This window comes from Culex quinquefasciatus, chromosome 2 (genome assembly GCF_015732765.1).
Source record: "Culex quinquefasciatus strain JHB chromosome 2, VPISU_Cqui_1.0_pri_paternal, whole genome shotgun sequence".
Classification (NCBI taxonomy): domain Eukaryota; kingdom Metazoa; phylum Arthropoda; class Insecta; order Diptera; family Culicidae; genus Culex; species Culex quinquefasciatus.
Genome location: NC_051862.1, coordinates 49,642,880 through 49,658,336, shown reverse-complemented (window position 1 = coordinate 49,658,336; position 15,457 = coordinate 49,642,880). Strand labels below are relative to the sequence as shown.

Below are 15,457 nucleotides of genomic sequence, written 5' to 3'. Positions count from 1 at the left end.
TCAGAGGCGCTGGAGCAGAAATCCCACGTTAGAGGAAGGCCATGCCCCGGGGGGCGTAGTGCCAATAGTTTCGTTTCGTTTTTCGTAGACAAAATATTGAACAAGTGCAGCATTCTCATCAGATGTTTGTATCCCTTAATTAACAGAAAATCAAAGCTTTCTTTGAAAAATAAGTTAGCTGTTTACAAACAAATAATTTACCCCGTTATTGAGTATGCAGTACCTGTTTGGGAGTGTTGCGCTAGAACTCATAAATTGAAGCTCCAGCGTGTCCAAAACAAGGTACTCAAAATGGTTTTGAATGTTCCTGGCTGGACAAGATCAAGTGAGGTTCATGAATTAGCAGAAGTAAAAACGTTGGATCAGAAGATTCAAGAGAAATGTTTGAAATTCAGGGAAAAATGTGCTATTTCTGAATACCCCTTGATTCAAGGATTGGTTTAGTTTATGGTAAGTTTAAGTTAGTTTTAGGTTAGGTTATGTTTTCTTGACATTTTTTTTTTTTTCCTCATTGTACCTAGTGTTACAAAAATGATAAATCATATACTTTTAAAGTTATGAAAATAAACAGTGTTTAAATCACGAAAAGCAAACTAAAGCTGAAGAGCCACAGCTGACCACTTATTATGTAAACCAAATGTAATTATTATAAGAAAGATTCAATAAAGTATATTTAATTCAAAAAAAAAAAAAAAAAGACTTAGAAAACATCAATTTTCCTGTTTTTGAACCTTTGCATTGCAATATCTCAGCAACTTAAGGTCGTATCAACAAAGTCCGAAGAATTAAAATATAGAGAATTTTCTCAGCTTTTCAAAAAAAAAAATTTCTAAAGTGTTAAAACATGTGCACTAATTTAACCCGTATAGGCCTGGGTGAAATTGGAATCACTAAAATGGCCATAACTCAGCGAAAACTCAACCAATTTACATACTTCTTTATTAGTTGGACTCGTTAGAATGTCTATTTTCCGAAAATGACCCGCAGAACCCGGAAATGTTCCGGTGGCCGGAGATATTCCGGTGGGTCACTGGGTCAAACAGGGTCAAAATGGCCATTTTTGGGTCCCGCACTATTTTGTTGATAGAAATCTTGGAAAAACACATTTTTTCATGTTACGATCTTTGTTCTGCCAACAGACAATACTGACCAATGATTTTGCACCACCGGGGATGTTCCGGATTGAGCGGGCAGGTTCCCTACCCCGGGGGAACCGGTCAAGGGACGGTCAGAAATAAAACTATTTCTATCATGGCAATATGGGTGTCAAAGTTCATCATTTTCAAAATCAAGCTCATCTTTAATCCCCAAAACCACTTTTGGACCGATCTGGCCACTTTGGGACCGGTTCCCGGTACTCCAGTGAAATCCGGAATAAGGCAAATTACGGGAATATTTCTGAACAATTTTTGACTGGGCAATATGGGAGTCAAAGTTCATCATTTTCAAAACAAAGCTCATCCATGATCCCCAGAACCACTTTTGGATCGATCTGGCCACTTTGGGACCGGTTCCCGGTACTCGGTGGAACCCTGAATATGGCAAATTACGGGATTATTTCTGTATAATTTTTGACTGGGCAATATGGGTGTCAAAGTTCATCATTTTCAAAACAAAGCTCATCCATGATCACCAAAACCACTTTTGGACCGATCTGGCCACTTCGGGACCGGTTCCCGGTACTCGGTGGAACTCGGAATATGGCAAATTACGGGATTATTTCTGTATCATTTTTGGCATGGCAATATGGATGTCAAAGTTCATCATTTTCAAAATCAGGCTCATCTATGATCCCCAAAACCACTTTTGGACCGATCTGGCCACTTTGGGACCGGTTCCCGGTACTCCAGTGAAATCGGAATATGGCAAATTACGGGATTATTTCTGAACAATTTTTGACTGGGCAATATGGGTGTCAAAGTTCATCATTTTCAAAATTTAGCTCATCCATGATCCCCAGAACCACTTTTGGATCGATCTGGCCACTTTGGGACCGGTTCCCGGTACTCCGGTGGAACTCGGAATATGGCAAATTACGGGATTATTCCTGAATAATTTTTGACAGGGATATATGGATGTCAATGTTCATCATTTTCAAAATCAAGCTCATTTATGATCCCCAAAACCACTTTTGGACCGATCTGGCCACTTTGGGACCGGTTCCCGGTACTCCGGTGGAACTCGGAATATGGCAAATTACGGATTATTCCTGAATAATTTTGACAGGGCAATATGGATGTCAATGTTCATCATTTTCAAAATCAAGCTCATTTATGATCCCAAAACCACTTTTGGACCGATCTGGCCACTTTGGGACCGGTTCCCGGTACTCGGTGGAACTCGGAATATGGCAAATTACGGGATTATTCCTGAATAATTTTTGACAGGGCAATATGGATGTCAATGTTCATCATTTTCAAAATCAAGCTCATTTATGATCCCCAAAACCACTTTTTGACCGATCTGGCCACTTTGGGACCGGTTCCCGGTACTCCGGTGGAACTCGGAATATGGCAAATTACGGGATTATTCCTGAATAATTTTTGACAGGGCAATATGGATGTCAAAGTTGATAATTTTCAAAATCAAGCTCATTTATGATCCCCAAAACCACTTTTGGACCGATCTGGCCACTTTGGGACCGGTTCCCGGTACTCCGGTGGATCTCGGAATATGGCAAATTACGGGATTATTTCTGAATAATTTTTGACAGGGCAATATGGATGTCAAAGTTCATCATTTTCAAAATCAAGCTCATTTATGATCCCCAAAACCACTTTTGGACCGATCTGGCCACTTTGGGACCGGTTCCCGGTACTCCGGTGGAACTCGGAATATGGAAAATTACGGGATTATTCCTGAATAATTTTTGACAGGGCAATATGGATGTCAATGTTCATTATTTTCATAATTTAGCTCATCTATGATCCCCAAAACCACTTTTGGACCGATCTGGCCACTTTGAGGCCGGTTCCCGTACTCGGTGGAACCCGGAATATGGCAAATTAGGGATTATTTCTGAATAATGATGAACTTTGACATCCATGTTGCCATGCCATAAATTATACAGAAAAATCCCGTAATTTGCCTTATTCCGGTTCCACCGAGTACCGGGAACCGGTCCCAAAGTGGCCAGATCGGTCCAAAAGTGGTTTTGGGGATCATGGATGAGCTTGATTTTGAAAATGATGAACTTTGACATCCATATTGCCCAGACAAAAAATATTCAGAAATCATCCCGTAATTTGCCATATTCCGGATTTCACTGGATGGAGTACCGGGAACCGGTCCCAAAGTGGCCAGATCGGTCTAAAAGTGGTTTTGGTGATCATGGATGAGCTTTGTTTTGAAAATGATGAACTTTGACTTCCATATTGCCCAGTCAAAAATTGTTCAGAAATAATCCCATAATTTGCCTTGTTCCGGTTCCACCGAGTACCGGGAACCGGTCCCAAAGTGGCCAGATCGGTCCAAAAGTGGTTTTGGGGATCATAGATGAGCTTGATTTCGAAAATGATGTACTTTGACATCCATATTGCCCTGTCAAAAATTATTCAGAAATAATCCCGTAATTTGCCATATTCCGAGATCCACCGGAGTACCGGGAACCGGTCCCAATGTGGCCAGATCGGTCAAAAAGTGGTTTTGGGGATCATAAATGAGCTTTGTTTTGAAAATGATGAACTTTGACATCCATATTGCCCTGTCAAAAATTATTCAGAAATAATCCCGTAATTTGCCATATTCCGAGTTCCACTGGAGTACCGGGAACCGGACCCAAAGTGGCCAGATCGGTCCAAAAGTGGTTTTGGGGATCATAGATGAGCTAAATTATGAAAATGATGAACATTGACATCCATATTGCCCTGACAAAAATTATTCAGGAATAATCCCGTAATTTGCCATATTCCGAGTTCCACCGGAGTACCGGGAACCGGTCCCAAAGTGGCCAGATCGGTCCAAAAGTGGTTTTGGGGATCATAAATGAGCTTGATTTTGAAAATGATGAACATTGACATCCATATTGCCCTGTCAAAAATTATTCAGGAATAATCCCGTAATTTGCCATATTCCGAGTTCCACCGGAGTACCGGGAACCGGTCCCAAAGTGGCCAGATCGTTTCAAAAGTGGTTTTGGGGATCATAAATGAGCTTGATTTTGAAAATGATGAACTTTGACATCCATATTGCCCTGTCAAAAATTATTCAGGAATAATCCCGTAATTTGCCATATTCCGAGTTCCACCGGAGTACCGGGAACCGGTCCCAAAGTGGCCAGATCGTTTCAAAAGTGGTTTTGGGGATCATAAATGAGCTTGATTTTGAAAATGATGAACTTTGACATCCATATTGCCCTGTCAAAAATTATTCAGAAATAATCCCGTAATTTGCCATATTCCGAGTTCCACTGGAGTACCGGGAACCGGACCCAAAGTGGCCAGATCGGTCCAAAAGTGGTTTTGGGGATCATAGATGAGCTAAATTATGAAAATGATGAACATTGACATCCATATTGCCCTGACAAAAATTATTCAGGAATAATCCCGTAATTTGCCATATTCCGAGTTCCACCGGAGTACCGGGAACCGGTCCCAAAGTGGCCAGATCGGTCCAAAAGTGGTTTTGGGGATCATAAATGAGCTTGATTTTGAAAATGATGAACATTGACATCCATATTGCCCTGTCAAAAATTATTCAGGAATAATCCCGTAATTTGCCATATTCCGAGTTCCACCGGAGTACCGGGAACCGGTCCCAAAGTGGCCAGATCGTTTCAAAAGTGGTTTTGGGGATCATAAATGAGCTTGATTTTGAAAATGATGAACTTTGACATCCATATTGCCCTGTCAAAAATTATTCAGGAATAATCCCGTAATTTGCCATATTCCGGATTTCACTGGAGTACCGGGAACCGGTCCCAAAGTGGCCAGATCGTTTCAAAAGTGGTTTTGGGGATCATAAATGAGCTTGATTTTGAAAATGATGAACTTTGACATCCATATTGCCCTGTCAAAAATTATTCAGAAATAATCCCGTAATTTGCCATATTCCGAGTTCCACTGGAGTACCGGGAACCGGACCCAAAGTGGCCAGATCGGTCCAAAAGTGGTTTTGGGGATCATAGATGAGCTAAATTATGAAAATGATGAACATTGACATCCATATTGCCCTGACAAAAATTATTCAGGAATAATCCCGTAATTTGCCATATTCCGAGTTCCACCGGAGTACCGGGAACCGGTCCCAAAGTGGCCAGATCGGTCCAAAAGTGGTTTTGGGGATCATAAATGAGCTTGATTTTGAAAATGATGAACATTGACATCCATATTGCCCTGTCAAAAATTATTCAGGAATAATCCCGTAATTTGCCATATTCCGAGTTCCACCGGAGTACCGGGAACCGGTCCCAAAGTGGCCAGATCGTTTCAAAAGTGGTTTTGGGGATCATAAATGAGCTTGATTTTGAAAATGATGAACTTTGACATCCATATTGCCCTGTCAAAAATTATTCAGGAATAATCCCGTAATTTGCCATATTCCGGATTTCACTGGAGTACCGGGAACCGGTCCCAAAGTGGCCAGATCGTTTCAAAAGTGGTTTTGGGGATCATAAATGAGCTTGATTTTGAAAATGATGAACTTTGACATCCATATTGCCCTGTCAAAAATTATTCAGAAATAATCCCGTAATTTGCCATATTCCGAGTTCCACTGGAGTACCGGGAACCGGACCCAAAGTGGCCAGATCGGTCCAAAAGTGGTTTTGGGGATCATAGATGAGCTAAATTATGAAAATGATGAACATTGACATCCATATTGCCCTGACAAAAATTATTCAGGAATAATCCCGTAATTTGCCATATTCCGAGTTCCACCGGAGTACCGGGAACCGGTCCCAAAGTGGCCAGATCGGTCCAAAAGTGGTTTTGGGGATCATAAATGAGCTTGATTTTGAAAATGATGAACATTGACATCCATATTGCCCTGTCAAAAATTATTCAGGAATAATCCCGTAATTTGCCATATTCCGAGTTCCACCGGAGTACCGGGAACCGGTCCCAAAGTGGCCAGATCGTTTCAAAAGTGGTTTTGGGGATCATAAATGAGCTTGATTTTGAAAATGATGAACTTTGACATCCATATTGCCCAGACAAAAAATATTCAGAAATCATCCCGTAATTTGCCATATTCCGGATTTCACTGGATGGAGTACCGGGAACCGGTCCCAAAGTGGCCAGATCGGTCTAAAAGTGGTTTTGGTGATCATGGATGAGCTTTGTTTTGAAAATGATGAACTTTGACTTCCATATTGCCCAGTCAAAAATTGTTCAGAAATAATCCCATAATTTGCCTTGTTCCGGGTTCCACCGGAGTACCGGGAACCGGTCCCAAAGTGGCCAGATCGGTCCAAAAGTGGTTTTGGGGATCATAGATGAGCTTGATTTCGAAAATGATGTACTTTGACATCCATATTGCCCTGTCAAAAATTATTCAGAAATAATCCCGTAATTTGCCATATTCCGAGATCCACCGGAGTACCGGGAACCGGTCCCAATGTGGCCAGATCGGTCAAAAAGTGGTTTTGGGGATCATAAATGAGCTTTGTTTTGAAAATGATGAACTTTGACATCCATATTGCCCTGTCAAAAATTATTCAGAAATAATCCCGTAATTTGCCATATTCCGAGTTCCACTGGAGTACCGGGAACCGGACCCAAAGTGGCCAGATCGGTCCAAAAGTGGTTTTGGGGATCATAGATGAGCTAAATTATGAAAATGATGAACATTGACATCCATATTGCCCTGACAAAAATTATTCAGGAATAATCCCGTAATTTGCCATATTCCGAGTTCCACCGGAGTACCGGGAACCGGTCCCAAAGTGGCCAGATCGGTCCAAAAGTGGTTTTGGGGATCATAAATGAGCTTGATTTTGAAAATGATGAACATTGACATCCATATTGCCCTGTCAAAAATTATTCAGGAATAATCCCGTAATTTGCCATATTCCGAGTTCCACCGGAGTACCGGGAACCGGTCCCAAAGTGGCCAGATCGTTTCAAAAGTGGTTTTGGGGATCATAAATGAGCTTGATTTTGAAAATGATGAACATTGACATCCATATTGCCCTGTCAAAAATTATTCAGGAATAATCCCGTAATTTGCCATATTCCGAGTTCCACCGGAGTACCGGGAACCGGTCCCAAAGTGGCCAGATCGTTTCAAAAGTGGTTTTGGGGATCATAAATGAGCTTGATTTTGAAAATGATGAACTTTGACATCCATATTGCCCTGTCAAAAATTATTCAGGAATAATCCCGTAATTTGCCATATTCCGGATTTCACTGGAGTACCGGGAACCGGTCCCAAAGTGGCCAGATCGGTCCAAAAATGGTTTTGGGGATCATAAATGAGCTTGATTTTGAAAATGATGAACTTTGACATCCATATTGCCCTGTCAAAAATTATTCAGAAATAATCCCGTAATTTGCCATATTCCGGATTTCACTGGGTACCGGGAACCGGTCCCAAAGTGGCCAGATCGGTCTAAAAGTGGTTTTGGGGATCATAAATGAGCTTTGTTTTGAAAATGATGAACTTTGGCTTCCATATTGCCCTGTCAAAAATTATTCAGGAATAATCCCGTAATTTGCCATATTTCGGGTTCCACCGGAGTACCGGGAACCGGTCCCAAAGTGGCCAGATCGGTCCAAAAGTGGTTTTGGGGATCATAAATGAGCTAAATTATGAAAATGATGAACATTGACATCCATATTGCCCTGTCAAAAATTATTCAGGAATAATCCCGTAATTTTCCATAATCCGGGTTCCACCGGAGTACCGGGAACCGGTCCCAAAGTGGCCAGATCGATCCAAAAGTGGTTCTGGGGATCATGGACGAGCTAAATTTTGAAAATGATGAACTTTGACACCCATATTGCCCAGTCAAAAATTGTTCAGAAATAATCCCGTAATTTGCCATATTCCGGATTTCACTGGAGTACCGGGAACCGGTCCCAAAGTGGCCAGATCGATCCAAAAGTGGTTTTGGGGATCATAGATGAGCTTGATTTTGAAAATAATGAACTTTGACATCCATATTGCCATGCCAAAAATTATACAGAAATAATCCCGTAATTTGCCATATTCCGAGTTCCACCGGAGTACCGGGAACCGGTCACGAAGTGGCCAGATCGGTCCAAAAGTGGTTTTGGTGATCATGGATGAGCTTTGTTTTGAAAATGATGAACTTTGACACCCATATTGCCCAGTCAAAATTATACAGAAATAATCCCCTAATTTGCCATATTCCGGGTTCCACCGGAGTACCGGGAACCGGTCCCAAAGTGGCCAGATCGATCCAAAAGTGGTTCTGGGGATCATTGATGAGCTTTGTTTTGAAAATGATGAACTTTGACTCCCATATTGCCCAGTCAAAAATTGTTCAGAAATATTCCCGTAATTTGCCTTATTCCGGATTTCACTGGAGTACCGGGAACCGGTCCCAAAGTGGCCAGATCGGTCCAAAAGTAATTTTGGGGATCAAAGATGAGCTTGATTTTGAAAATGATGAACTTTGACACCCATATTGCCATGATAGAAATAGTTTTATTTCTGACCGTCCCTTGACCGGTTCCCCCGGGGTAGGGAACCTGCCCGTTCAATCCGGAACATCCCCGGAGGTGCAAAATCATTGGTCAGTATTGTCTGTTGGTAGAACAAAGATCGTAACATGAAAAAAATGTTTTTTTCCAAGATTTCTATCAACAAAATAGTGCGGGACCCAAAATGGCCATTTTGACCCTGTTTGACCCAGTGACCCACCGGAATATCTCCGGCCACCGGAACATTTCCGGGTTCTGCGGGTCATTTTCGGAAAATAGACATTCTAACGAGTCCAACTAATAAAGAAGTATGCAAATTGGTTGAGTTTTCGCTGAGTTATGGCCATTTTAGTGATTCCAATTTCACCCAGGCCTATACGGGTTAAAAAAATGAAAAACTGCGACTTTTTTCAAAAAATATGGATTTAACTAAACTCGGTGAACCTCGTTGGATAAATGTACGACTCGTGCTGAAAAAATACTCTTTTTGCAACTTGTTGCATAAACTACTATTTTTTGCAAATCAAGTTTTAGTGATAAAAAGTTAAATAAAAAATCACCTAATTTTTTTTACTGTGTATCATTTTTTTCCAGTGTAGTCCGTATCCATACCTACAACTTTGCCCAAGACACCAAATCGATCAAAAAATTCCTTCAAAAGATACAGATTTTTGAATTTTCATACATCATTTTTGTATAGACAGCTGCCAAATTTGTATGGAAAATTATATGGACAAACTAATGATGCAAAATGGCTTCTTTGGGAATATCGAAGACACCAAAAAAGTTTCAGCCAGATTGAAAAATACAAAAAAAATCGAATGACCGAAACCCTAGAGAACTACTCAGCTGTCAAAATTGTATGGAAACTTGTATAAGTAAACCAATGACCCAAAATGACTTCTATGGTCATAGGAAAGGGTCCCACAAAGTTTGAGCCAAATAAAAAAATATAGAAAATAAAAAAGGGTCAAAATCGGTCGATTTTGTTGAGAATTGCTCAATTTAAATATGAGGTTGATGTGAAACTAATAAATAGAAACAATAACTGCTAAGTATGCTTAAATTTAAATTTACACTTTCTGAATAAGAAGGTTAGAGATGCATTGGTTTTTCAAACTTGAACATCGAACATTAAATCCAATGACAGAAACAATTTCGAATTTTTCAAATGTTTTTCTGATTAGTTTATATAATTTTGCTTCGATATTCATAACATTAGAATTTCCCGTGAGTCTCGGTCTCGGCCAAATTTCACGGGAATCGAGAGGTCCAAAAATGGGCGATTTCCCGAAAATTTGATACGATTTGTGCCAATTTTTTTGAAAGAAATAAATATTTTTAATGTTTTGATCATTTTGGCCAGAATAATTAATAGATTAATTTAATTTTCCTCTCTCAAATCTTGCAGGAGGACTTTACCAGCCTGAACGATTACCTGGCGTACGAGTACACCGAGTCGTGCAAAGAGCACAAGCAGCACCAGATGAACGAACAGCAGACCCAATACCTGAAGAACGCCCGCACGATGGAGCTGACCTTTTCGGAGAACGTGAATGTCCCCCTAGGCGTGCGCTACCAGCTGCTGTACTTCCAGAGCACGGGCTCGCGGGGCGTAACGGGCCTCGTCGGCATCAGCAACACCTTCGCCGTGGAGAAGCGCTGCCCGTCGCCTTCGTTTGACGACATTGATTGACTGAAGGTGCACCAGCAGCAGGATCAACGGCGACGGGCCAGCTGCTCCAGCGTTACCGATTCCCCCGGAAGGTCACGTTACTGAGGGCTGATAGTGACCATCCTTTTTGTTTCGTTGCTAGAATTAGGGCCCACTTCTCGCCTGGGGGGCGCACCCGAGTGTGATAAATGATAGTCACTAAAGTTAGAGATGCTGAAAAAATCCCGTTTTATAGAGCAAAACACGCAGTTGTTACTTGAGAAATGGCCTTTTTACTGATATAGTTCCCAATTCAAAGAGCTAGAACCGCAGAAAATTGCAACTAAAATGTAAGGTTTGTGCAATCGCTACAAATGTCCACTTTCACAGTGAGCTTTAAAACCATGCAGTACAGTAAGCTTAAAAAAACAGCGCCACTATTCCGTTCCGTGTGCTGAAGCAGAGTTTGCACCACTTTGGTGTTTGGAAGCCAATGTGTGACCAAAAATGTGAAACTTTACTGTACCAACTTGATTCAAAAAATTCTAAACTGTAGAATAGTGCACGTCCTGTTGCCAAAATTTGGCAATTCGGTCAAGGGGTTTAGAAAAAAAAACTAGTTTAAGGTCGTCTAGGACGATACATTAGATGTTCGCAATAGTTTTCTTCTTTATTAAGATTTAGGTGTACAATTTGTTGATTTCCCACCCGTTTCTCCCCCTTAAAATATGTATTTTTGAAAAATGAAATAAAATGTTTATTTTTTGTTGAATAGATTCGTTGTGAACACAAGTCAGATAAAAAACACTACAAACTTAAATAATGCAAACTAATGTAAGACAGTTTCAGTCCGACTATCAAATAAATTGATCTACAAGTTCCACAGTTTCCAATATATTCAAAATCAAATACGAATCATTACCAACCAAGCCCCGAGTAGCAGTGCACAGTTGTTTGAGAGAGACGGAAGTCAGTAGATGTAATTCTTAGTCTCACACAACTAGCATTTGTTACTTGAAGAGAAATAGCTATATCCCGTTGAACACGCTTAAAGAACTACACATCTCTTGAAATAGAGCGCACTTCTAGCGAATAAAATGAGTTGAAAGTAAAAATAAATGATAAGGTGTTTTATTTGCTGAAGAAAATCCAAAATGTTTTATTTTATTATAGACCCCAAAATGTGTCATTTTAAGAAAAATGCTTATATTGTTAATATTCTTTTAAAAACGATTCAAATGGTTTCTCCATCTCAATCGTACTGATTGTCCAAATCTAGAGTTTTTTTTTAAAAGGGTCCTTGGGTAGATGATCTGGAAATCGCCCATTTTTCAGTGGAGTCTAGGAAATATGGTCTCCTATTGTTACACAACATGTTCTCGCAGCTCAATTTCTTTGATGCGCACATATTTTGTCGTTAATAAATTGAGGTTCAAAAATCCCTAGGAGTTTTTTTTACAGATATCCCGCTAATTTTAAGGTTCTAACTAACAAGCTCTCGTCACAAACAAACAATCAAATACAATTACAACACTCATAAAAAAATAGAACTAAATCTAACTTCCTGATAGGGGTGACTTTATGAGCATGAGCATGAGCATGAGAGACCACCCATGGTTGTCCTTCTCCGTTGCTGAACAGGACCGGAATATCCTATCAATACAACCGGTCATACGCTTCAACGATCTAATGGTGTTTCCCTTATCAACAGCATGTATGAATGCGCTGAAAAGATAAAACATCAAGATCATCAAAACTAGATTTGGAGCAAATAGGTAACAGTCGTTGGCCACCAACGGCGCCCGCCATGTCAGTTTGTAGATCTCGGGGGATTGGGATGGGAATGTTAGTTAGCACAGGTTGCTACCAAGGGTGGGTTCTATACGATATCCACACCCCCACGTGTGCCGGAAAACTACTTCTACTTGGGATTTTGTTAGTGGGTAAAGGTAATGGCCAGGATTCATCATAGAGGATGATGATGCAGCCCAATAATCAATAAATTTTGTTTAATAGTTTGATGGATTATGAATTCTCAAGGCAAACAGTCGGATGATGCGGATGAGACTATTCCCGGTTATTTGACGTTGATTTAGAATAAATGATTAAATCTTAGACAGCCGGCTGTGGAAAGATAAAACCAAATAATATTTGAAAAAGCGAAAACGCGAAACCGCCCGGATAGAAAAACAAACGCAATCGGGGGGACAACAAAGACGGAAACGGCAATGAAAATCTTGCGATCTGACCGCGACGCACACCGTTCAACTTCACGAACGCAACTCACTTCCTGATAGGGGTGACTTTATACCAACAAACGACTTGAGTCACCCCTTGGCTCATAGGACCCCATTTTATATTAGTTTTGTGCAATCTAGTTTTCCTTGACATAAAATTGCCTAATGTAGGAGTTTTTAATAGATATTTATGTATAAACTTGTTACATACATTTCGAAGTTTTAACACATTATTTTTTTAAATACTCAAAGTTTAACAAAACTACGTATTTTCGAAAAAAATACTCAAAATTTCAGTATTTTATAATACGGGTATCAATGATCAGGAATTTGGCATACATTTTGAAAATTATAACACAGTTTTTTGAAAATACTTTTAAAAATCTGCGTATTTTCGATAAGGCCGATGCAAATATTTAAAAAAGTTTTTGTCCCTCGGCCCTGGCCGAGGTCAAAAAAACTATAAAAATTTAAATAACAAGCCATAGTCTTCACATTTAACCCCTTCCCGCCCAGAGCAAAATCGAGAATTTTTACGTTTTTCACCATTACTCATAACTGAATCGACCAAATTGGATGAAATTTTAATGGTTAGAAGTTAACCTTCTTTATGAACTAATGCAGGCTGAACCAGGTTGAAAATATGCATGGTTGTAGAGAAATTTAATTTTGAACACAAAAATTTTTGGTGCTCTGGAGTAACCATGGGCGTTAGAGGGTTAAATGAAAAAAGTGTTTTAAAATGCATTTTACACTAGTTCAGTTGTTTTGCAATCATTAGTTTTCAAAAAATCTAAGATCTGACAAAAACAAAAATTGTATCGAAAAAAAAGATTTTGCATCGAAAATTTTCAAAAAATCTTAAGATTTTTTAATAAACCCAAACATGCTAAAAATGATTTTAAACGCAGGAGAATGTTTTTTAATTTGATTTCAGTTGGTTGCACTTGAATTTTCATTGAAATTTTGAAGTTTATTGTAAAAATATTTTTTTTGCCCCCTGATTTTTCGGGCCAATTTTGAAGGAGGGGGGGGGGGTGGCAAAAACTTTTAAAAATATTTGTACCAGCCTAAAAAAAAACTGAAAATTGCAGTTTTTTTACAATATGGGTAGTAAATGATCGGGATTTTTTCATACATTTCGAAGTTAAAAAACTGAGATTTTAAGTATTTTTCCGTAAATACGTAGTTTTGTGAGGATTTGAAATATCTTCAAAAAAATTTTTCTACATTTGAAATGCATGGAAAAATTCCGATCATTTGATACCCATATTGCAATAAGAATAGTTTTGAGTATTCAATTCAATTCAATTTATTTTATCAGTAAATAATCAATCAACAATTCCGTAATTCTTATAACCTAATAGAGTTATGGAGTTCCTTTCAACTATGATTTGTACTATAATTCATTTAGATGTAATTGGATATTCTAACAGTGGACTTGGCAAAAGAAGGATTTTTTTTTAAAAAAAACCTTCTAGATTTGCTAAGGAAAATGATAGAAATAGAAAAGCTTAAAACTAAATCACAGTTTGTGTTGTCTATTGACGTCGAAAAAACTTCGCTGCACAAGACAGCTTATCCGTTGTAGATGTACTTCATCATCAGCTCACTGAGAGCTTGGAATTGTTCTTCCTTGTTTCGGCAGGCACGAAAGCGCGTGAGCAAGGGCGAAAAACTCGGGAAGCGTGAAGAGATCATCACCGGTATCATCAGCTTGTCCCGGAGGAGAACCGCCCCCAGAAGCGGCTACTTTAGCGTACGAACCTCCCCAACCGGGAGGGAACGCTGGTTTGGTCGATGGAACCGCTCCGCCACCAGCTGCTGCAGCGTTCGAGCTCGAAGTCTTCGGAGGTTGGCGGGACACTGGCGCTTTCTTCTTTTTGTCCTGCTCCTCGAGGTACTTTTTCCGCGCGGCACAGCCACGGAAATTCGCCGTGTGGTTTCCACCACATTTCGCGCACTTGACGCGCGCTTTGTGCTGCTGGGCGTTTTCCCCCAGCTGGTCTTTCCGCGGAAGACTGCACCTTTCGGTGAAGTGGGTCTCACCACACTTTACGCACCGGGGTGGAAGATTACAGTTTCTGGAACCGTGTCCGAATTTCTGATAGCGTTGGCATTGGGCTGCGTCGGCCAGATTCTTCGTGTAGAATCGCCACGTCACAAAGAAGCCGTCCAGTGCTTTGATCCGCCGTAGGTCCTGGATTTTGACGGACCCACGATCGAAATACAAGAGGTACAAGGTGTACGTACCTGTCACCGTTGTCGATTTCGAGAGCACCTTTATTTCTCGAGGCTTAACTTTGACGCCCGGCAGGTTTTCATCCAGGTCGGAGATCGGGCGGTCCGGATATCCCTGAAGGACGATCTTCACTGGGACCTTCTCTGCCGGGTTAAATGTAAAAAAAAACTAGAAGTTTCGCAACTTCAATTTCTTCACTACCAGGTCGAAATTATGTTTAATGTGCGTTATCACTTGCACTGAAGTTTTACAAATTTTAAGACAATATTGGAGGCCCTCAAGCAACTCGTCAACATCATCTGCCAGCGTATCCAAAATAAAAATTGGAGGTGGACGACGTTCCTTCGGAGAGTTACATTTTTTCTTCTTTTCTTGTTTGCGCACAAGTTCATCATCGTCATCGTCGTCGCCAGCACTGCCACGGCCAGGGCCGGCCCTTGACATGCTGGAGCAGCAAACTCGCGGGTAATCACAGTTAATTACGGCGAAAAAATCGAAAAGTTTGAGGAGCTCCGAACACTTGACTGTTGCTGGCTGGTGTTGCCAGTCCCCATAATTTTGAGTATTTTTAGAGAAACACAGCGTTTTCAAAATACAGGAAAAAATCGTATTTTTGTGAAAAATTTCGTGTAATTATAACTGCAATAACATCATCCCGATTTCAAAACACATTTTTTTTTGAATTTTTGATGATTTTTTATAAGATTATAGCCAATGT

General features: G+C 40.2%; 1 protein-coding gene across 12 annotated transcripts in view; it reads left to right on the top strand.

Moving 5' to 3' along the window:
* LOC6040400 (phosphatidylinositol 4,5-bisphosphate 5-phosphatase A) overlaps positions 1-11,379 on the top strand; it is a 60,698-nt gene extending 49,319 nt beyond the window's left edge. For all 12 annotated transcript variants that reach the window (XM_038253368.1, XM_038253360.1, XM_038253364.1 and 9 more), the window contains one exon: positions 10,018-11,379. In XM_038253368.1, coding sequence (XP_038109296.1) covers positions 10,018-10,302 — 285 coding nt within the window. In that variant the 3' untranslated portion in view covers positions 10,303-11,379. The remainder of the gene's footprint in view (positions 1-10,017) is intronic.
* Positions 11,380-15,457: the final 4,078 nt, after the last annotated feature.